The sequence below is a fragment of the Cnephaeus nilssonii genome (genome assembly GCF_951640355.1).
Source record: "Cnephaeus nilssonii genome assembly, chromosome: 16".
Lineage (NCBI taxonomy): Eukaryota > Metazoa > Chordata > Mammalia > Chiroptera > Vespertilionidae > Cnephaeus > Cnephaeus nilssonii.
The window spans coordinates 62,775,665-62,797,717 of NC_137087.1; the positions used below are offsets into that span (position 1 = coordinate 62,775,665).

General features: G+C 40.2%; 1 protein-coding gene across 4 annotated transcripts in view; it reads right to left on the reverse strand.

Annotated features, from left to right (window-relative positions):
- SEC23IP (SEC23 interacting protein) overlaps positions 1–22,053 on the reverse strand; it is a 54,381-nt gene that overhangs the window by 22,750 nt on the left and 9,578 nt on the right. For all 4 annotated transcript variants that reach the window (XM_079793823.1, XM_079793822.1, XM_079793824.1 and 1 more), the window contains exons 5-16: positions 19,299–19,388; positions 17,217–17,337; positions 15,996–16,085; positions 14,877–15,018; positions 12,767–12,975; positions 12,270–12,388; positions 11,802–11,954; positions 9,771–9,866; positions 5,555–5,752; positions 2,713–2,868; positions 1,600–1,702; positions 166–351 (exon numbers count right to left, since the gene is read on the reverse strand). In XM_079793823.1, coding sequence (XP_079649949.1) covers positions 166–351; positions 1,600–1,702; positions 2,713–2,868; positions 5,555–5,752; positions 9,771–9,866; positions 11,802–11,954; positions 12,270–12,388; positions 12,767–12,975; positions 14,877–15,018; positions 15,996–16,085; positions 17,217–17,337; positions 19,299–19,388 — 1,663 coding nt within the window. The remainder of the gene's footprint in view (positions 1–165; positions 352–1,599; positions 1,703–2,712; positions 2,869–5,554; positions 5,753–9,770; positions 9,867–11,801; positions 11,955–12,269; positions 12,389–12,766; positions 12,976–14,876; positions 15,019–15,995; positions 16,086–17,216; positions 17,338–19,298; positions 19,389–22,053) is intronic.

Consider the following 22,053-nt stretch of genomic DNA (forward strand, 5'->3'; position numbering starts at 1 on the left):
TCACGTATATAGTTTGGCATAAAATATTCTCTTATAGGAGTAGTCTTTACATTTTAACAAAGAAGACTAGAATGAAAAAGCATCATTAAATGATTTATGGGTTAGATTGAAAAAAAAACACACACATTTTGAACAACTGGAAAAGGCCTTAAATATCAAATTTACCTTCAACTACTTGCTTTTCTTCTTCTTCTTTGATTTGATTGGCTACCTTCTCCAATTCTTCTTGCAGCTGAGTTGAAGAGGTATGAGCACGGGCAAACTCATTTAATGTCTGCCAGGCACTTTTCAGAGAGCTAATAAAACCCTGCTTCAAATCAGATCCCATGCGAGAGAGACTTTCTTTCAACTCTAAAGAGATGAAGATAACACATCAGGTTAGTCAGTGGATAAAATTCTGCTCCACAAAAATTAAAACTAAAGTTAACATAATTCACAGGCAGGGTGCAAGTGCCTAGTCCTCTCTTAAATGTCATATACATGGAGTATCACAACCAAAAACCTCCAACATGTTAAAACGTTTTGAGGAGTCTTATCCCTGTCATTTCTGTAATGACTAAACCTGATCCAGCCAAAATCTGAAAATTTCCTCTCTCCAAAAAAAAGGAGCTCAATACCATAAAAATGTAATTAAACATAGGCATGTGCTTTTCTTACTGTAAAAATATGACTTTTTCTAATCTGTAACAGTGAAACAATTTTAAAAATTCGAGGTTGTGATATAACCTAATTTAAAAATGAAGAAACTCCTACCCCTTCACCTTTTCTACTTTTGTCTAATAATTCCTATTTGAAATCAAGGTCTTTAAATATCAAATTTCTCATTCTAATTCTAAAAGAGTTAAATTTATTTTAAAAGCATGATGAAAGAAAAAAAAGAAACGGTCAAATGAGAGGGCATGATTACTTTTCCTTCTTTTAAGCCTGTGGGTAAGTAATATACACCATTAACAGACATAAGAGATACTTAAACCTCACTTACTAGAATCAATGGATGTTTTCAACATGAAAAGGCAGTCTTTTTTTTCTTTTTTGGCAATACGGGGGGGCCAGGTGGGAGCCCACCTCTAGTGGGAGGACTGCCGCTAGGCTCTGGCCTTGCTATCCCTTTTATTGAGACTGTGGGATACACCCACAGCCCTTAGGCAGGTAATAAGCGGATTATCATATCAGTAAGGATTTACATGATTATTTGATGGGGAATGAAAAGTCAGTCTAGTTAGTAAGGAAATAAACACCCACTTGACTTGAGAACATCAAACTTATTTCTTGACGATTTGGTCATTAGTTCAAATGCTACTCTGCTTCTCAATTTCAAAGATTATAATCAAATTCTATCAACGTGTATGCAACATGTCACTTTATTACCACCTTCCCTGATTCCTACATGTCTCAGCAGTTAGAATGTCATCAAGGGATAAAGTCATCAAGGAGAAGAAACTCATCATAACTTTCCTTATAGCACCATCAAATATTTAGTAAACAAGTTCTCAAAATAGTAGGCACTGAACATTAATTCTGTAAGACAGGACTTAGTGTTAATATTTTAATATTTAGGGGAAGGAAGTAAGTTTTACCAGTATAATATGTACTTTTTACCTAAATGAAGTCTTTTTCTGCCTTTGTGATGTGGAATGAGAACTGCTTTTAGGTCCAAATCAGGAACAATCATAGGTTCCAGTCTATATGCCACTGGATCAAGCTGTAAATAGGAAAATGGAAATTTATTTAAAAAATCTATTTTATTTTGAGTTATATACCTTAGTTGGGTTAAAAAAAAAACACACACACACACACAAAACTGGCAAACCAGACATATTTATTTTTTTCACACCCATTCAAATACTGGTAATTGTAAGAAGAATTCCAAGTTTGTAGGTAAAATTACTTTGCCACAAAGCAATAGAATTATCTATACTAATAAAAGGGTAATATGATAATTAGACCACATAGACTAGATGTCTTCTGGACGTCCTTCCGAACAAAGCCACAGTGGTGGGGGCCAAGGCAGAGGCGGTTAGGGGCGATCAGGGCGGCAGGGGAGCAGTTAGGGGCATCAGGCAGGCAGGCAGAGGGGTTATGGGCAATCAGGCAGGCAGGCAAATTGGTTAGGGGCGATCAGGCAGGCAGGCAGGCAGGCAGGTGAGCAGTTAGGAGCCAGCGATCCCGATTGTGAGAGGGATCCTGGATTGTAGAGGGTGCAGGCTGGGCTGAGGGACCCCCACCCCCACCCCCCTGTGCACAAATTTCGTGCACCAGGCCTCTAGTTTCCATGAACAAAGGCTTTTTGGTTGAAAAGTTTATTGGAGCCCTAAACGGTTTGGCTCAGTGGATAGAGCGTCGACCTGCGGACTCAAGGGTCCCAGGTTCAATTCCAGCCAAGGGCATGTACCTTGGTTGCGGGCACATCCCTAGTAGGGAGTGTGCAAGAGGCAGCTGAATCGATGTTTCTCCCTCATCGATGTTTTTAACTCTCTATCCCTCTCCTTTCCTCTCTGTAAAAAATCAATAAAATATATTAAAAAATATTTTATTTTTTAAAAAATAAAAGTTTATTGGAGAGTATTGTACTGTATCTATAAGAACAGAGTACTGAGTTGTACAAAATCCAAATCAGTTATTAATTCCTAAGAAATAAGACTCTGAGAATCTATTAGGATAAAGAGTACAGCTTCTTCAGCTTCAAAAGAGAAGTCAATTCAATTCACTCACTGGATGATAAATATTGAAGAATCCTTTACAGGTAGGAAGCCTGTAGTTCTCATCTATCCGATCCACTCCTCGAACAGTCAGAAACATACCAACTGGAGATCCCAAGGCAAAGAAAATCTCTGGTTCAAAATCTAATGAGCTATAAACAACAGAAACCTAGAAAGAAACAAAGAGCAATAAAACATGATCATAAGGTGAAAATATATTAAGTGAAAACTGCATGTAACATAGAACATCGTAGCTGAGCCGAGGCGACCATAAACATGTTTAAGAAAACCTACATTAGCCTATAGCTGGGTAAAATCATTTAACACAAAGCCTGTTTTGTAATAAAGTGTTGACTATCTCATGCAATTTATGTGAAAACACAAAACCCACCATACAGCACACACTGAACCGTGGGCCCTCGTGGTGGCCTGGCTGCCTGGCAGCTGTGTTCCCCGCCACCGCCCAGCATCGCAGGACAGTGTGCTACCACACACACTAGCCTGCGAACAGAACAAAATTCTAAATCCAAAGTACAGTTCCTACTAAATGTGTATCACTTTTGAACCAGCATAAAGTTGAAAAATCGTACGTGGACCATCGTCAGTTGGGGACGGTCTGTGATAATAAGGGCGATGGGGAGAGGGGCAATCCTCTGTGTTCTTAAAGTAAGCTATAGAAAAGAAAATGTTTTCCTTAAGGAAATCATAAGGAAGAGAACACACATGTATAGGATTGAAAAAAATCTGTAAGTAAGTGGGCCCACACAGTGGGAATGCCAACAGCCACAGCCGTTTAAGCTGCGAGTTGCAACAACTACCAACATTTTCTTTTATGCATCCTTTGGCCCAGCTAACCTTCTAGTCACTTAACTGAAAGAAAAAATAAAGAATGTGCACAGAAAAACTGGTTTAAAGCTGTTCATCACTGGATCATTTACAAGATTAAAACACTGGGAAGATCCTGTATGTTCAATTTTATGGGCTGTCCTCCCAAAAAGACCTTATTTGGCAATAGTCTTATACTGATGATTAAGCTAAAATAAGGTCTTAGGGTAGGCCCTGATCCAATATAACTGGTGTTACTATAAAAGGGTAATTTGGACACAGACAGAAATGCACAGAGGGAAGATGATGTGAAGACAGGAGAATGCCTTGTGAAAACGGAGGACTGGAGTGATGCATCTGAGCCAAGGAACATGTGACAAATCAACAGAAACTCAAAAGAGGCAAGGAAGAGTTCCTTTCCATGGCCCTGCAGACACCTCCACCTTGGACTTCCAGCCTCCAGAAACGTGAGAGTACATTTATGTTGTTTTAAGCCACTCATTTTGTGGTACTTTCCTAAGGCAGCTGAAGGAAACTAAAACATCCAATAGGTAAACATCAGAATAAAGCATTATCTTTCAAAACAGTGAAACACAATGGTCATTAAAAGTAAAGCTTTAGAACAATGTTTACTGACACAGAATATATTCCTAATGCTCACAGTTGACCCCTGAACAACTCCAATGTGAACTGGCCCCATGTGTGCAAGGGTCAACTGTATATTGTTTGAAAACAGCAGTGTAAGGTTTTAGTAAAGCATTACATGTATTATTTTACCATATTTGTTAAAGTATATACACAAATAAAAGTCCAGAAGGTCTTCTTCAAGCACCTAATGGCAGTTAGTTCTGGTTAAGGAAATTCCAAGGTTATATTTTAATCTTCATTTGCTTAATCAGTATTTCTTGGCTTTCTGATAATGAACGATGCATGCTGTTGCTGTGGTTGGACTGCTCAAGAACTTACAGAGTAACAGATCCAACCTGCCCACCTCAGCCCACCCACCATGGAGGTGGCATGTGATTTGGGCTGTGGCAATCAACCTGTGTCCCATTCTCCAGGCAACAAGAATTGGTACCCAATGGACTTGTGACTTAAACTATATCAAATAAAATCCCTTCTTGAAATTTTCCTAACAGGACGTACTAGCAGGGCAGATTCCTTTTCCTTGTGACCATAAAGCTGCAGGGAGAGGAGGTCAAAGCTCCTGACAACCGTGATTCCAGTTTCATGAAGAAGGCCAAGTCCCAGGGAAAGGCACCCAGTGCGTGTCCTGGTGGCATGGAGCTCGTGGTCCCACCTCTCCTGCACCTGGTCCTTCTTCACAGGGAGGGGAGAGAATATCTGCCTTTATTTGCTAGTCTGTTCAAATTTGCTCATGTTTACAAAAAAAGTCGATCTTTATGAATGAATTGGGCTTAAATGTTTGAACAAGCTCTAGCAAACATCCAGTTCCATTTTCTGCCATCTTGATATCAGTCATGAACTCACTTATGATAATGGAACCTTATTTATAGCATAAATATGCTGAAAGTAACATCCAAAAGACATTTCAGACTTCAAAGCCAGCCAGTGATACAAGAATATCAAAGTATATTATTAAATGTTCCATTATCAACTACTTGATCGATTTTTAAAGGAATGTTTCCCCAAGGAAAGCACTATGAATACTAAAAACACATAACTTAAGTGAATACAGCAAGTTTCTCTCACAGAAACTGAAATATATTCTGAGCAGAATTTTCTAAGTACTGCCACTTCTGTTATTGGCTATGATAGAAAAATGCTACAAAAGTTGATAGAAAGCTGAAATAAAGAGAATTTCAAAAGTTATATGATGTATTCAGTACACACTCAATCCCTTATTTTGAACATTATAAAGGAAGCATACAATTTTTATTAGAATCCGTTTTCTCTACCCCTCCCATAACTGAGGAGTAAACGGTTAAATAATAGACAGATATGTGATGATGATAAAGATACATGACTCCAACGTAAAAGATGCAGCCCTCGTCACTGTGTGGACTTACCTGCCCAGTGCCAACGTCAAAAGACTCATAATCCACATGCACAGAAGACACACAAGCACCGACTGGAAGTCTCCTCTTAGACTCGCTGGACTCTGAGGGGAGAGAAGCCATTTCTTTAGCTTTCTGAGCACTTCCCTCTTGTCCTTTTGTCAAAGCCACCATCGCTGCCTTCTTCTCTGAGGCTGCTTTTTTCTGTTCCTGTAAAATACCAAGATTTCATAACATAACCTTGAGGAAAGGCTCAGCTATGAGCTCTCACCACGACACATGCTACCACAATATTAGGGAGTGATTAATAATTTCTGAGGCACAATGACATTGTGTGTCATTAGAGAAATGTCCCTTTCAGAGACACATTTTGAATATTTAGGAAAGAAGTGCCATGTCTAAAATTTACTTTAAAATTCTTAAGAGAAAAAGATTAAGAGGCAATGAAAAAATAAACAAAACAGCTACAATTAAGTCTAAATATAAATATTACTAGAGGCCCGGTACACGGATTCATGCACATTGTAAGGAAATTAATTAGAAGGTGGCCAGTGGGGTAAGACACATGACCTGGAGCCAACCTCCCACAGTCCCTCCCTGGCCGGCCGCACCTGGGGCGGTGCTGGGGCTTGAAGGGCATCTGCAGAGTGAGTGGGGTCCCCCCCAGCAGGTGGAGTCCCTTGGCCTGGCCTGCAGGGATCGGGCCAAAACTGGCAGTCTAACATCCCCTGAGAGGTCCCAGAGTGTGAGAGGAGGGCCCTTTGCAAAGTGCTGTCACTCAGCAGCTCCTGCGTTGAGCATCTGCCCCCTGGTGGTCAGTGCACATCACACCTACTGGCTGGCTGGCTGGTCACTTAGCCTTTTCTATATATAGATCATTCTACTGTTTGTAATACTTTCTAAAAGTTTTATAGTAAAAAGTTTAAAACTGCCAATTTCTTCCTTTTAGATCCAAAATTTTGACAGATAGTTTAGAAGTACTATATAATTTTAGAATACATACTTCCATAAAGGTGTGTAACCTAGGAGAAATTCATTCAACATTATGTCTGCATGGAGCCACTAACAAATTTCCCTCAAAAGCATTTTGGAAGGAACAAATAAGCACACTGTGGTCTAATCATACAATGGAATAAAAATGAATGATTTTGAGTAAAAAAAGCCACATACCAAAGAGTACATACATATTGTTCTCTCCCTTCATACACAACAGGCAAAACTCTCAAGAGTGGCAGAAATAAGAATAATGGTTAGTTGTATGGCAGGAGAGTTGGCTACAAAGAAGCACGCGTGACAGAAATGTTCTATTTTTGTCTTAGGTTGTGACTACACAAGTGTAAGAATTGTCAAAACCTATTGCCCCAAATACTTATGATCAATTTGTTCCCCAAAATAAATGTGAACAAAAGCTTTAGGAGCATTATGGAGCAGGTGGATCTAGTACAATGGAACCACTCACTCTGGTTTGCCATCACAGCCTGAGGCAGCTGCAGCAATGCCAGGGATGTGAACAGCGGCCCTGGGTGGACTTGTCCCTCCCCACAGGCACGTGCTCAGTGTCCCTCATTCCCCAGGCTGAGAATGACCATGAAAGTCTCTGTTTAAGAACTCATGGACAACGCCTACACAAAACATCTGGCCCAACAGGTCTCATCTATTAAGGAATTCCAAATACTAGGAAATCAGGAAGAGTCCAGTTGGTTAATTCAACAGGCAGGATAGAAAAAAGAAAGCAATCTGCCAGCCAGCTGGGAGCGGATCCCACCATGACGTTCTGGAAGATGTGGTTCTCCTCCCTTTGAAGGCAGCACAAGATTAAATGTCAAACCCAAAATGAAGAACATATTTCGTATTCTTCAGTTTAAATTTGCTCTCTCACTCTGAAGAACCTCCAATTATATTAACAGAACTCATTCCAAATTGCTAAGAGAGCTGTCTAAGTAGGTCATAAACTGACCTATGCCAAACTATTGTCGTTTCCCCTAGACACATGCGATAATTGTAAAAACAAAGTGAACCAACATACACATACGTGACTACCAATATTCCCAACACTAAAAACCATTCCTTTTCAAATGGGAATCACTTAGATAGTTTACAAAGGGTAAAAAAACACCTCAGACTACAAATACTTGATGTCCTTATTATAAAGTAATTAGCTAATTTTGGTCCAATTATTTTAGATGCATTAAATCAATAGGGTACACCATATTATCTTATTATTCATCTGGCAGCACCTTATTACCTATGAAACATGAAGAGCGACCAATGGCGACATGGCCAAGAAAATGTCACGGTTCATCCAGAGGCAAATACAGCTGGTTTTAAAGAATAAGGTCACTTTACCGATTTTCACTCCTTTCAAAATATTCTTATAATGCCATAATTTATATATCAGTGTATATACCAGGCTCCTTCTAAAAATTTTCCAAGAACAATGGAATACTTTTCCTTTTATTACAGAATACAGTCAAGGACATGCTGCAGGGCCTGAAGACAGCTTTTCATTTGTTTTGTTTTACAGGCTGTTTTGTTGATGTGCACACAGGGACAAATATTAATGGGAAAACCAGGAAGGCATCACTATGTTTAAAAACCCATTCATTACAGAAACATTTGCTCATGGCTAAAATTTTATAATGCAGTTTTAACAAGTATTTTTATATTATTTTAAAATTTCTAAAGGTAAAATTAAGATTTAGATTAAAAAGGGGATTGGTGCCAATTTGTAAATGATGACAGGTCAACATTCACGATGTTTGTTTAAAGGCATCATGACCTTCATGGCCGTATGAACGTCTGAGAACCACTCCCTCAAAAGATAAAATCCAAACTTCCACACCTGCCATTTGGGCCTTCAGGACCCTGTGCCCTCCCTGACTCTCAGCTCACCTGCTGTTTCAGCTGCAGGCCCTCTCCTTGAAGGCCATTTCCCCAGATCCTGCCTCTCCCTCAAGTTCAAGTACCAACACCTTGGGGAAGTCCTCTCTTATCAACCCATCCCTTCTCCCGGGGCTAGAAAGCATGGACAGTACTGTTCCAGGACTGATGTGTCATCATTTGTGCTAAAATATCTCGTTCTAACTAGACACAATATCCTCAGTTGACCTCCAAATCCCAAGAATTGAGCAACATGCCTGACCCAAAAGAGATTATTTATAAAATGTTGACCAACTCAATTGTTTCATGACAAATCAGTCCTATGACTACAGTCATATTACATAAACTGGCATATGTTACATTCCAAAGAAGTAACACAAATAATAGAACCACAGAAGTTCAAAGACAGATCAACAAAGACCATGTTAATAACAATAAAGTAGCCGCCCAAAGTGCTAATTTTTGTAATCAAGTATTTAAAAAGCAACTCTGTAAAGTTAATTTAATGAAAATTAAAATAAACAAGTGAGGCTTTTCCCAGTTTTTTTTTTTTTCTTTTTAAGTGCTTTTTATTTGTTGCTGTTGTTGTTTTGTTTGTATTGTTAAGAATTTTTGCTTTCTGGCCAGCTAGCTGTGCTGGTTAGAGCACTGTCCCAATATGCCAAGGTTGTAAGTTTGATCCGTGGCCAGGGCACATATAAGAAGCAACCAATGAGTGCATAAATAAGTGGAACAACAAATAAATGTTTCTCTGTCTCTAAAAGCAATCAATAAATTAATTTTTTTAAATTTTTGCTTTCTGGCTATTATTAATGAGATCTGTGTGTGTGTTATCTTTAGAAGGTGAGAGGGATTGGGAAGAGAAAATGAGCAAATATCTAATGGGTATTCACCTTCACATGATTACTTCATCCTCATTCAAACCTTATAAGGAAGGTGTCATTCCCATTTTGGAGATGAAGGAAACCAAGGATCAGAAAGGGTAAGCAAACTGCTCATGAATATGTAGGGAATAAGTGGTTGAACTGGGAATCAGGGTAACCAACTCATCTGTTTATCCAGGATTTACCCAGTTTTTGCCCTGGGAAATTCCCATTTTAAAACTGAAAAGTACTTTGTCCAGGGAATTACGTCTGTTCCAAGGAAACTGGGTGGTCAGTTATCCTACTTGGAACTTAAAATCCAGCATGGCTGACTCCAAAGTCTGAGCTTCCATCAGCTCCATCCCTGTGTCCTGAAGCAGGGAGCACTCGAGCTGGCCTACTCATGAGGGTGTTCATGAAAACTTCCCAAACCTACGCTAGTCACAGAGGAGCCTTGTTTTCTTTGGGGCGGAGATGAGCTTTACCAGTTTGGCAGCCTTGTGCTTTACGAAGTTGGCTATCTTCTTCCTGGGCCCCAGGGGTATTCCCATTTCCTTCAGGTCATCAACTGTGCACATCAGCTGGAAAGAATACAAACAAGCATGGTAATTAGTCTAGGGACAGACTTGAAATTGAAAAAGGAAATTGTAAAAAGAAACTACACATCTAAAGCAATCTAAGCTCCAATCAATTTTTTTTGGAAGTTATTTGTTTTTAAATCATGGGTTAATTTAGGCTGTAAAATCTTAGCCCTCCACATCCAAATCATTCTATTATTTTTTTAACAGAAAACTCATGCAAGTTGTACAAAATTCAAAAGCCACAGTCAAGCTGAAGGTTTGAGGTCTCTCCCTTCCAGTCCTGCTCCATCCACCCAACCCATCTCTCTCAGCTGCAACTGATGGCAACTTGCTCTCCTTCAAAAGAGATATCTTACGCATACACAGCATCAACATGCTTTGGTGTGTGTGTGTGTGTGTGTGTGTGTGTGTGTGTGTCCTACTATGCAAACAGGACTGAACTTTTGGTCTTTTCACATGACGTACCTAAGAGATCATTTCACACCAGTATCTCTGACATTGCCTCATTCGTGTACCAGCTACAGGGTACACCATCACATGGATGCACCATAAGTGACTTCACTAGTGCCTTCCTAATGGACACGAACTGTGTTTCTACGTTTTGCTAGTACAAACAGTGCTACAGTATCCTTGTACATATTTTTTGTGTGTATATTTCTCCACAGGAAATATTCCTGGCCGTTAATCTGTTGGGGTAAAAGGTATGTATTTTTTATATTTTAAAAGACATTGCCAAACTGCCCTCAAGAGAGGTTGCACCTATTTATTCACTGTTTCCAACAATATGTAACAGTGCCTACTTCCCCTCATTGTAGCCACATAGTATATAGGGTGAGGCAAACATAGGTATTCTAGTATAGTTGTTCATACGGAAAATAATACAATAATTAATAAACAATAATACAAGAATAAACTGTCCCATGTACTCACAACTGTAAACCTACTTTTGCCCCACCCTACATTATGAAACTCTTTATTTCTGCCAAACTGATAGGTTAAAAATCACATTGCACTTTTTTTTTTTAAAGAACACTTTTTTAAAAAAAAGAAGTTAATTGATTTTTACAGAGAAAGGAAAGGAGAAGGGTAGAGAGAGAGAAACATCAATGAGAGAGGAACAGCATAATCGATTGGCTGTCTCCTGCATGCCCCTACTGGGGATCCAGCCCGCACCTGGGCATGTGCCCTGACCAGGAATCAAACCGACAACCCCTTGGTTCCTCGGTCGATGCTCAACTGCTGAGGTACACAGGTGGGGCCTCATTGCACTTTTAATGTGCATTTCACTTACGAGTTTTCTTATAAGCTGTTATTTTCTTTTCTGTGTATCATCTGTTCTTATTCTTTGCCTGTTTTCCTATTGTGTTGATATATATTTGTGTAACAAACTTGCAGAAGCTTTGAATGATAAGGAAATAAGCCATGTGTCTATAATGTGTGCTCCAAATATTCTTCTTAATCTCTCACTGGTCTTTAAATGTTGCTTATGGCATCTCCTGCTACGCAAATTTTTTCATTTATGGCTCTTGGGTTTTGTGTCACACTTAGAAATGCCTCCTCAGATTGTGTTTTAAAAACAATTCTTGCCCACCAGACGTGGCTCGGTGTTTGAGAATCAACCTATGAACCAGCAGGTCACGGTTCGATTCCCGATCATGGCACATGCCTGGGTTGCTTGATCCCCAGTAGGGGTATGCAGGAGGCAGCAGATCAGTGATTCTCTGTCATCATTGATGCTTCTATTTCTCTCTCCCTTCCTCTCTGAAATCAATTTTTTTAAAAAACAATTCTGGAATTTTCAATTTCTTAAACACTTAAATTTCTGCCTTATCTGGAATGTATTATGATGTATGAGTGTTTAAATCATTTTCAACTTTCAATTTATACACAGGGAAAAAAAATTTAAACAAAAATGAATGAAACTATCATCAGTACCAGAGATTCCATATCAATCTTTTCCTTTTCAAAAGTGCTAACGTATTCAGAAAGACTAAGTGCTGCCAGAGTTTCCTGCAAAGTTAGGACTTCTTCATTTTCAACATCAAGGTCACAAGACTCATCTAAGGTCAGCTTTGGGTCTTCAGGCATCTGCAAAATAAAGTTGGGGAAACATTACAAAGCTCAGAAAAACTCCCATAAAATTTCTCCCTATCTACAGAAAATCTTAACCCATTCTGCTCTAAAAACACGTCTTAATTTTTGTAGTTTGTCATCCGAATTTGTAAATATTCTGAAAAAGCATATAAATTAATAAATCACTCATGCTCCCATTTCTTTCAATTACAACAAGCTATATGGTTCTATTACACTTGTAAACCTCAGCATATTTTCATATGCAGACAGTTCAGATTTTGGAAAAACTTTCAGCTCAAACTCCAAATCTAAATGTTAGCTGGGCCGTACCTGCTTCTCCTGGACACGTGGCTGCTTCACAGCTCCATTGGCAACAGCAGAAGGCCCTGAAGTCTTTGGTAAACTCAAATCTCTTTGATTAGACAGGATGTCAAACAATATTAAAGAACCTAAAAAAAAAAAAAAAAAAAAAAAGCAGCATTTGCTTTATAATGTTCTAGGTGCTTTTCATATTACTAAATACATTCTCCTACTTTTTCTCAAAGTCCCTAGTCAGAAGTCATACAAAAGTTAGGTGTCAATCAAGGTCTGATAATCAGTGTTCTTGTTTTACCAAATAGCAGAATAAATTAAAATAGAAAACATTTGTAGGTATTCATGAAAGGTGAATAGCAAAGGCAGAATCTAAACTCAAAGCATTCATCTCTACCCTTTATAAAACCTAAAATCTACAATTCTAAATCGTGCACCAACAGTGTCAGCCACACTGAAAGCAGTGCTGACTCAATAAATATTTTGTTTAAAATGTGAATATTTGACAATTTTACCTAAACTGTGACCAGCAACAGAGATCCCTCCTTTGAAGTCTGGATTCCGACTCAGAAAGAGTGCATGCAGACGGTTTATCTCCATTCCCACTTTCTCCACAATCTTCTGACAGTATGTGGGGCTATTATAAAATAGAATATCTAGCAAGGTTTCATTGGTAAAGTGACGAAACCGACCAATACTTGGTAAAGTGATTTTCTTAATATTCCTATTTAGAAAGAAAAAGTATATTGTGAGAAAATCTATGAATTTTTTTAATCTTAGATTTTGAATCCTGAAAGTACAGTGAGTTAATAAATCCACAAACTAATTATGAGTTGATTTTGTAGACAGAGTTATAAATACATTAAGATTAGCAAAAAAGTTGCTATTTGTGCCTTTAACTGCATTATGAATGTTGGGATTTTCTGAAGTTATCAAATAAAATAAGGCTTATGAAAAGATTTTTAATTTTAAAGAAGAAAGCCTACTTTTTCATTGTTTTTCAATTTATTAGAAATCAGGACACCTGACAGCAAATGTGGGTGGAAAGGACAATAGAGAAAGCAGGAATAAGATAGGAGATTAATGGAATGAAGCTCTTTCCTGATTTGAGAATGTCCATAGCAAAGTTCAAGAACATCCACAGAGAAAGAAAACACCTCATGACAGGGCCCGGCATGGGCATATGCTGTGTGCAGGATCAATTTTATTAAATCACTAGAGGCCTGGTGCACAAAATTCCTGCACAGGGGTGTGTTTGTCCCTCAGCCCAGCCTGCACCCTCTCCAATCTGGGATCCCTCTCACAATCCAGGACTGCTGGATCCCAACTGCTCGCCTGCCTGCCTGCCTGATTGCCCCTAACCGCTTCTTCCTGCCAGCCTGATCACCCCCTAACCACTCCCCTGCCAGCCTGATCGACATCTATCTGCTCCCCTGCCAGCCTGATTGCCCCTAACTGCCCTCCCCTGCGGCCTGGTCACCCCTAACTGCCCTCCCCTGCTGCCCCAGTCATCCCTAACTGCCCTCCCCTGCAGGCCTGGTCCCTCACAACTGCCCTCCCCTGCTGGCCATCTTGTGGTGGCCATCTTTGACCACATGGGGGCATGCTGCCATTTTGTGTTGGAGTGATGGTCAATTTGCATATTACCTCTTTATTATATAGGATAGGATGTGCCTGTCACCAATTTCAGATGTTATTAGCCCTGTGTGCTAGCATAAATATTACCTAAAAATTAAAAAAAATTATTTAAATCTCTGATTCTCAATTGAAAGGTTTCAAAATTGAGTGGGGCTACCTGGCGTAGCTCAGTGGTTGATCATCAACCCATGAACCAGGAGGTCAGGTTTCGATTCCTAGTCAGGGCACATGCCCAGGTTTCAGGCTCAATTCCCAGTGTGGGGCGTGCAGGAGGCAGCTGATATATGATATTCTCTCATCACTGATATTTCTTATCTCTCACTCCCTCACCCTTCCTCTCTGAAAAAAAAAAAAAAAGTACATGTAAAAAAATATTTTTTGAGTGGGGGCATTTTTAGTTGTCACATTGCTGATGAGTGTTGTGGGCATTTGGTGGCATTTAGACTAAGGATACTAAGTGGCCTACAGTACACATGCAGCAATCGGACACGACAATGAACTGTCCTGCCCAAAGAGCCTCCACTGAGGAACAATCATCTAATCAATGGTTCTCAACCTGGTGCTTTAAGCCCAGGGGACATCTGGCAATGACTCCTGATAGTTTTGGTTGTCACATCACACTGTGGGAAGGACTGTGCTACTATTATCTACTGGGTAGAGGCCAGGGATGCTACAAACACCCTACAGCTATGTATAATCAGCCCCTATCTAAACCACTATGCATCAGTATTCTAAAACCAGCTTAAACTTCCTAGACTATCTTAAATATTTATAAGAATAAATACATACACAGAAAAGTAGCAAGTAAATTTAACAACCAGTATTTAATTATATGTCAGAGCAAGTATAAACTTAAAATAAAAAAATACATCTCTTAAAATATCTATGCATACATGTTGAAGTGATAATAAACTACTTCACATTATGGTTTAAATTTTTAATCTACAAGTGAATAATCTGAAAAGCAAGCTCTCAAAATCCACAAACCTGTCGACACCTGTTGCATCCCCACCCAAGGAGCTGTGCCAGTGAACGGGAAGGAACTCCACTCTGCTTATTTTCCGATCATCTAAAGCTTTCTTGAAATGAGTCTGCAGCAATTTGAGAGAAACCACCCTGAAATCATCCACTTAAAAAAGAAAATCAGGGAAAACAATAAATTAAATTAATATAATTTTTTTAGCTTGATTGGTAGTTAGCAATTACCTCACCTATGCCAGTATTTTGCAAGGATTCAACCCCCATAACAATAAACCTAATACTTAGAAAAATCTTTCAGACGTTTCATTATTTTAGAGGTATATATAAATGACTGAAAAACTTTAACTATTACATACAACAGCATGAACTGTGGGTACAAACTCAGAAATCAAACTACCTGCTCCAGAACTTACAGACCATGATCTGGGGGAGGTTAACCAGCCTTTGGGCCTCAGTGCCTCACCAAATAGTGGGGATAACAGTGACGGCACCTGTTCCCCAAGGCTTCATTGTGAGGGTTAAATGGTACAATATATGTAAGATACTTGACACATACCAAGTATTCAAAAAATATGAACTATTACACAGACATAAAAATAAAACTTCAAAAATTTCTGTAGCCCTGGCCGGGTAGCTCAGTTGGTTACAGTATCATCCCAATACACCCACGTTGCAGGTCTGATCACCGGTCAGGGCACGTACAAGAATCAACCAATTAATGCATAAATAAGTCAAATAACAAATAGATACTTCTCTCCCCCCCTAAAAATCAATAAAAAATAAAATATTTCTGTAAACCAGGTAGATTCATACTTCCATTAAACAACTTCTGACAACTAATTTTCTATAAATCAGTTCGATACACAGGTGTTCCTAGTTGCTGGAATTGCTCAGGCAGAGGTTGTCAGAAATGCTAAATTATTTCCATGATCCCATGTAATTTTTCACAGTCTAAAATTCTATGAGTTATACACGTCATAACAACAAATCAAGTACAAATTAATATTTTCAATGATCATTTAAATCTTCTTTCACAGTCCCTCAGCTGGAAGCCATTTTAAAAATGAACATTTAAAAGTCCTTTCATTAGTTCTCAAATCATACCATGAAATGACTAACACTTACCACATTCAATAATACTTCTAAATCGCAAGTCACATACCGGTCCAATGCCATGCACCATGAACACCAAATGGTCAACCGGAGGCATTTCCCCTACAAAAGAAAGACAAACCTAACACACAAGCTGGAAACTTGTTTGGGTTTTCTTAATTGAATAGCAATATCCTAGATACCCCTTTTGTCATCACAAACTTACCAAAGAAATCCACGACCCTTCCACCTTAATAAGCCTCACTCTCCTCTACCAAATTAGAACAAAACTCAGAGTCGGCCTTGGTAAGTAACAGTGAACTGAACCAAGGAGAGGAGGAAGCAGGCCATCTCTGGTCCCAGAAGTTACCAGCACATGATGACCAGCAGTTGTGTCCCTACAAAGGCTCCATTAACCTTATGATTTCTTCAGAACGCCACAGGGCACTAAATCCCATATGGAGAAGTAATCTGTCAATGTAAAATTTTAAAATCTTTTCCCCAAATCCTTCTCTTTGATTTGTTAGATTCATATATATTATATAAAGGGACATCTCCTAGTTAAATCTACTATTTTACTCTAGGTATTTCATTCAGATTCAGATAAGTATATTCATTTTGTAATTTCATAAGACAATAGAACAAATATAAAGTACATCAAAATAAAATCCATACTTTAAATGGTATAATAGGAGAACCAAAGCACAAACACTGGGGCAGGGGTTAGCGAACTATGGATCACAAGCCAAATCCTTCTCCCTGCCTGTTCTTTATAAATAAAGTTTATTGAAACACAGCTATGCCCATTTGTTTATATACCATCTATAGATGCATTCACACTACAATTAGAGTTGAATGCATGCAACAGAGTCTGTATGGCCTGCAAAGCCTAAAATATTTACTATTTGGCCTTCACAGAAAATGTGTGCTACTCCAGCACTAGAATAAAACTAACTAATTGAAGTATGACAAAACAAGCCCAAAAACACAGCCAAAAGCCTACTTTCAATCAACAAAGTGTTTCTTTACAAGAGTACATATTTTAAGAGTCCACATTACATGGTTTGTATACCTTCACACAATTCTAAATTTAAAAATGAAGATAAAAAGGTAATAAACATTTTTTTAAAGATATGTGTCAACCTGTTCTGGTAGGAAATCCTAATAAATGTCTCTTTTTATCATCATTATAAAGGATGATGGCAAAACTGAGAAGTCTAGAAATGACCTGGGTCCTAAACCAATTTTACACACCCTCGGGAATTTCATCAAGGTTATCGTCAACTCCACGCTTTACAACCCTGGGTCTTGTCTGTCCATCTTGTGTGGTCCCCCATTCATCTGGCACTGATGACGGCTGGAACTGAACAATAACCTTCAAGATACAACAAGAGGATTACAACAGCTCGCTAGCAAATGCACTTCCACTACAGACAAAATCATGTTATTTCAATGCATGATAAACTACTTCATAGTATGGATAATTTATACATCAAGTACTACCACTGTTTCCCCAAATCCAATCTTTAACGGTCCTGCTAGTGATAATTAACCATTAAAACTAAGCAAATCAATACCATTATTTCCAATGCTATTAGAAAATGACACAACTAAATCAGAATATACCTCAATTTAGAAATGTAATATAAACACCCAAGTTTACACTAAGAAATTAAGAAAAAGTTACCTGCAATAGAGGAGTCTATTTACAAATGCATTTTCAATGTCAAGCATGGATTTATCTACCACTTTTTAGGAAGACATATATTGTTTAATCCAACTATATTAAATTAAACCTGATGTCATGAAAATACTTCTTTAAAAAAATGCATGAAGATGTTATGCAAAATTTTTCTGTTTGTACACAAAACAGAAGGTTAAAAATGTAAAACACAAAGGATAAGCATGGTCACCATCAAGAGGAGAAACTAGGAGGATACAGAAGAGTAAGGGGCTTTTATTTTTCACTTCACACCTTTATATACCGTTTAAATTTTGTTGACATATAAATGTGCTTTTACTTTTATTTATTTTAATATCAATAAGGATTGTAGATCGGGGAAGGGGGCGGGCTGGAAGGGTCAATGGGGAAGAAAAGGGTACATCTGTATTACTTTCAACAATAAAGATAAATTTTAAAAAATTAAGGACTATAGATGTGGTTAGAATGTAAGTTACTTTATACTTTCCTATAATAAGCAAATGTCCTGTTGTGAACAACTACTGTGTGCCAAGCACTATGCTAGATGCTTTTGCATAAATGACCTAGACTTCATCTAAAATATGCCCCGGGGAGGAAAATCTTTTTTGTTGCTCATAATCCTCACCCAAGGATTTTTTCCCACTGACTTTTAGAGAGAGTGGAAAGGAGGGGGAGAGACACAGAGAAAAACTGATGTGAGAGAGACACAGTGTCTGGTTGCCCCCGCATGCACCCTGGCCAAAGCCGGAGATCCAGCCTGCAAGTGAGGTATGTGCCCTTGACCTAAAACGAAGCCGGTTAAGGGCAGGGAGGAAAATCTTAGTGCAAATGAGGAACCTGTGTCTCAGAGATTAAGGGTGGTCAATGAAAGGATGCGAATACCATTAATACCTTAAGGAAAAAATAAAAAACACACAAGAAGTTTATAAAGATGGTACAAATGAAAAGAGGAAGAATATGTTTTCTGTCTCAAAGGTTGAAACAAATCTTCATTAAGGGCAGGGTAGACAAACTACGACTTTCAGGCCAAAACTGTCCCACCACTTGGTTTTGACAAAGTTTGTTTAAAAACAGCCATGCTCAATGTCTGTAGCTGCTTTCAGGCTACAAGGGCAGAGTTGACAGCTGTCACAAAGACCATGTGCTACAAAAAGCCTTAAATGCTTTCTCTCTAGCCCTTTGCAGAAAAAGTCAGCTGACCCCTAATCAAGTGCAAAAATTTATCAAGCAACTTCTATGCTGCATACTAAGCTTCAGCTATTATGTTGCCATAAACAGGAACTTCATGAAACAAATTTAAATTTTATTTTATTTTTCTTGTTAATCCTCACATGAAGATAAATTTTCTACTGCTTTTCAGAGAGAGTGGAAGGGAGGGGTGTAGAGAGAGAAATATCCATGTGAGAGAAACACATCAACTGGTTGCCTCCCACACATGCCTGCAGGGAGGAGGCAGTGCTCAGGCCCATGCTGTGCCACAGATCAATGTGAACTATAGTAAAGTTAAAAGCCACGGACTTGTCATACATATATCCCCACTGCAGAAATTAGTAAAAATAAACATTTAGCAAATACATTTGTCAAAATTACTTAAGTGAACCTAAAAACTTTAATATCCTAAAAAATATCATTACCTTTGGATTGTGCATAACAATCGTCTCTCCACTTGGAAACTCTAATCGGCGGTGCCACTGATTTGTGGTTACAGCTTTTTTATATTCTACCTACAATAATGAAAACAACATATATCCATTAATACAAATCTATCTCACACTGAGAGAAAGTGGAAGAAAATTATAACTATGAAGGTAATAAAAAACAGTAATAGCAGCTCTCATGTAGTAACTGGTTACCACACTTATCACTTTACACCTACTACCTCACTTAATTACTCTCATTCATTCCTAAATAACATTATCCGCATTAGACAGAGGCAAACACCAAGATTTAGACTACTGGTTTCTTAGAGCTTCCAAAAAAAGTACCACAAACTGAGTGGCTTAAAACAACAGAAACTTATTCTCTTGGTTCTGAAGGCCAGAGTCTGAAATCTAGGTGTCAGAAGAGCAAATGGTGTAAAAGGGCCATGTTTCCTCTGAAACCTACGGGGAACTCCTTCATTGCCTCCCTAGCTCCTGGTGGTTTGTCACCAACCTTGAGTGTCCCTTGGCTTACCGGTGCATCACTCCAATCCTCTACTCTCACATAGCACTCGCCTTCTGTCTGTCCTCTTGTAAGGACACCAGTCATATGGGAACAGGGCCCACCCTACTCCACTATGATCTCATCTTTATAACATGTGCAACGACCTACTTACGAAGTCACATTCTGAGCTGCTAGAGCCTAGGACAGTGATGGCGAACCTATGACACGCGTAGCCATTTCTGATGACACGCGGCGAGGATGAAACATTTGCTGCTCCTGAGGATGAAACATTTGCGAAATAATGGTTTTTCCTCAAAGTGACACACTACCCAAGTTATGCTCAGTTTTCTGGCGAAGTTTGACACATCAAGCTCAAAAGGTTGCCCATCACTGGCCTAGGACATAATTCAATCCCTAGCAGACATTTTTTTATTAAATTGGTTTATTTTATTACCATCGACCTGGTGCACAGATTCGTGCACATTGAAAGGAAATTCATTAGAAGGTGACCGGCTGGATGGGACTAGGCGAGACGGGCCAGACACGGCCTGGAGCCAACCACCTGCGGTTCCTCCACGGCATCTGCAGAGTGAGCGGGATCCCTCCAGCAGGTGGGGTCCCTCGGCCTGGCCTGCAGAGATCGGGCCAAAACTGGCTCTCTGACATCCCCCGAGAGGTCCCAGAGTGCGAGAGGGCACTCTGCAAAGTTGCTGTTGTACAGGGTGTGGAACGCAAACGCAAGTGTGCAGTAAATCAGATTCAGGGCGACGTGCCCCAGCAACAACATAACCCACGGCCCAAGGTGGAATCGCAATGCCCTGTGAGAAATCGGGCTCCTTCCTCTCTTGTTTTGGGGTGCATCACCCAAAAACCACCGCTGCCAAGTCACTGCAGCTCGGCAGCTCCTGTGTTGAGCATCTGTCCCCTGGTGGTCAGTGTGCGTCATGGAGACCAGTCGGATGGTAGGAGGGACACTTAGCATATTAGCCTTTTATATATATACTAGTGGCCCGGTGCACGTAATTCGTCTGACCCTCAGCACCCTCTCCAATCTGGGACCCCTCGGGGGATGTTCCAACTGCCGGGTTAGGCCCAATTCCTGTCCTAAACCGGCAGTCAGACATCCCTCTTACAATCCGGGACCACTGGCTCCTAACTGCTCACCTGCCTGCTTGCCTGATCACCCCTAATCACTCTGCCTGCTGGCCTACTTGCCCCCAACTGCCCCCCCACCCACCCACCTGCTTGGCCCCAACTGCCCTCCCCTCCTGGCCTGATCACCCCTAACCGCCTCTGCCTTGACTCTGCCACCATAGCTTTGTCTGGAAGGACGTCCGGAAGGTCTCCCGTTCTAATTAGCATATTACCATTTTATTAGTATAGACTAGAGGCCTAGTGTACAAAATTTGTGCATGGCAGTGGGGGGGCAGTGGTCCTTCAGCCCGGCCTGCACCCTCTCCAATCTGGGACCCCTTGGGGGATGTCCGACTGCGGGTTTAGGCCCAATCCCTGCTCTCCCTTGCTGGCCTGATTGCTCCTAACTGCTCTCCCCTGCTTGCCTGAATGCCCCTAACCGCTCTGCCTGCCTGCATGATCACCCCTAACCGCCTCTGCCTCAGGCCCCGCCACCATGGCTTTGTCTGGAAGGATGTCCAGTCTAATCCAGTCTAATTAGGATATTACCCTTTTATTAGTATAGATACTAGAGGCCCAGTGCACAAAATTCGTGCATGGGGGGGGGTCCCCCTCAGCTCAGCCTGCACCCTCTCCAATCCAGGACTCCTCAGGGGATGTCCAACTGCCGGGGATTGGGCCTAAACCGGCAGTTAGACATCCCTCTCACAATCTGGGACTGCTGGCTCCTAACTGCTCACCTGCCTACCTGCCTGCTTGCCCCCAACTGGCCCCCCTGCCGGCCTGGTTGCCCCCAACTATCCCCCCTGCCAGCCTGGTTGCCAACTGCTCCCCCCCTGCCTGCTGGCCTGGTCGCCCTACGCAGCCTGCTGTTCAGTCATTGATTTGGTCGTCCCTCACTAACCCCCCTGCCAGCCTGGTCGCCCCATGCAGCCTGCTGTTCAGTCATTTGGTCGTCCCTCACTAACCACCCTGCCAGCCTTGTTGCCCCACGCAGCCTGCTGTTCGGTTGTCCATCTGGTTGTTTCGGTCATGACAGTCCGTTTTTGTTTTTTTTTAAAATATGTTTTTATTGATTTCAGAGAGTAAAGGAGAGGGAGAGAGAGAGAG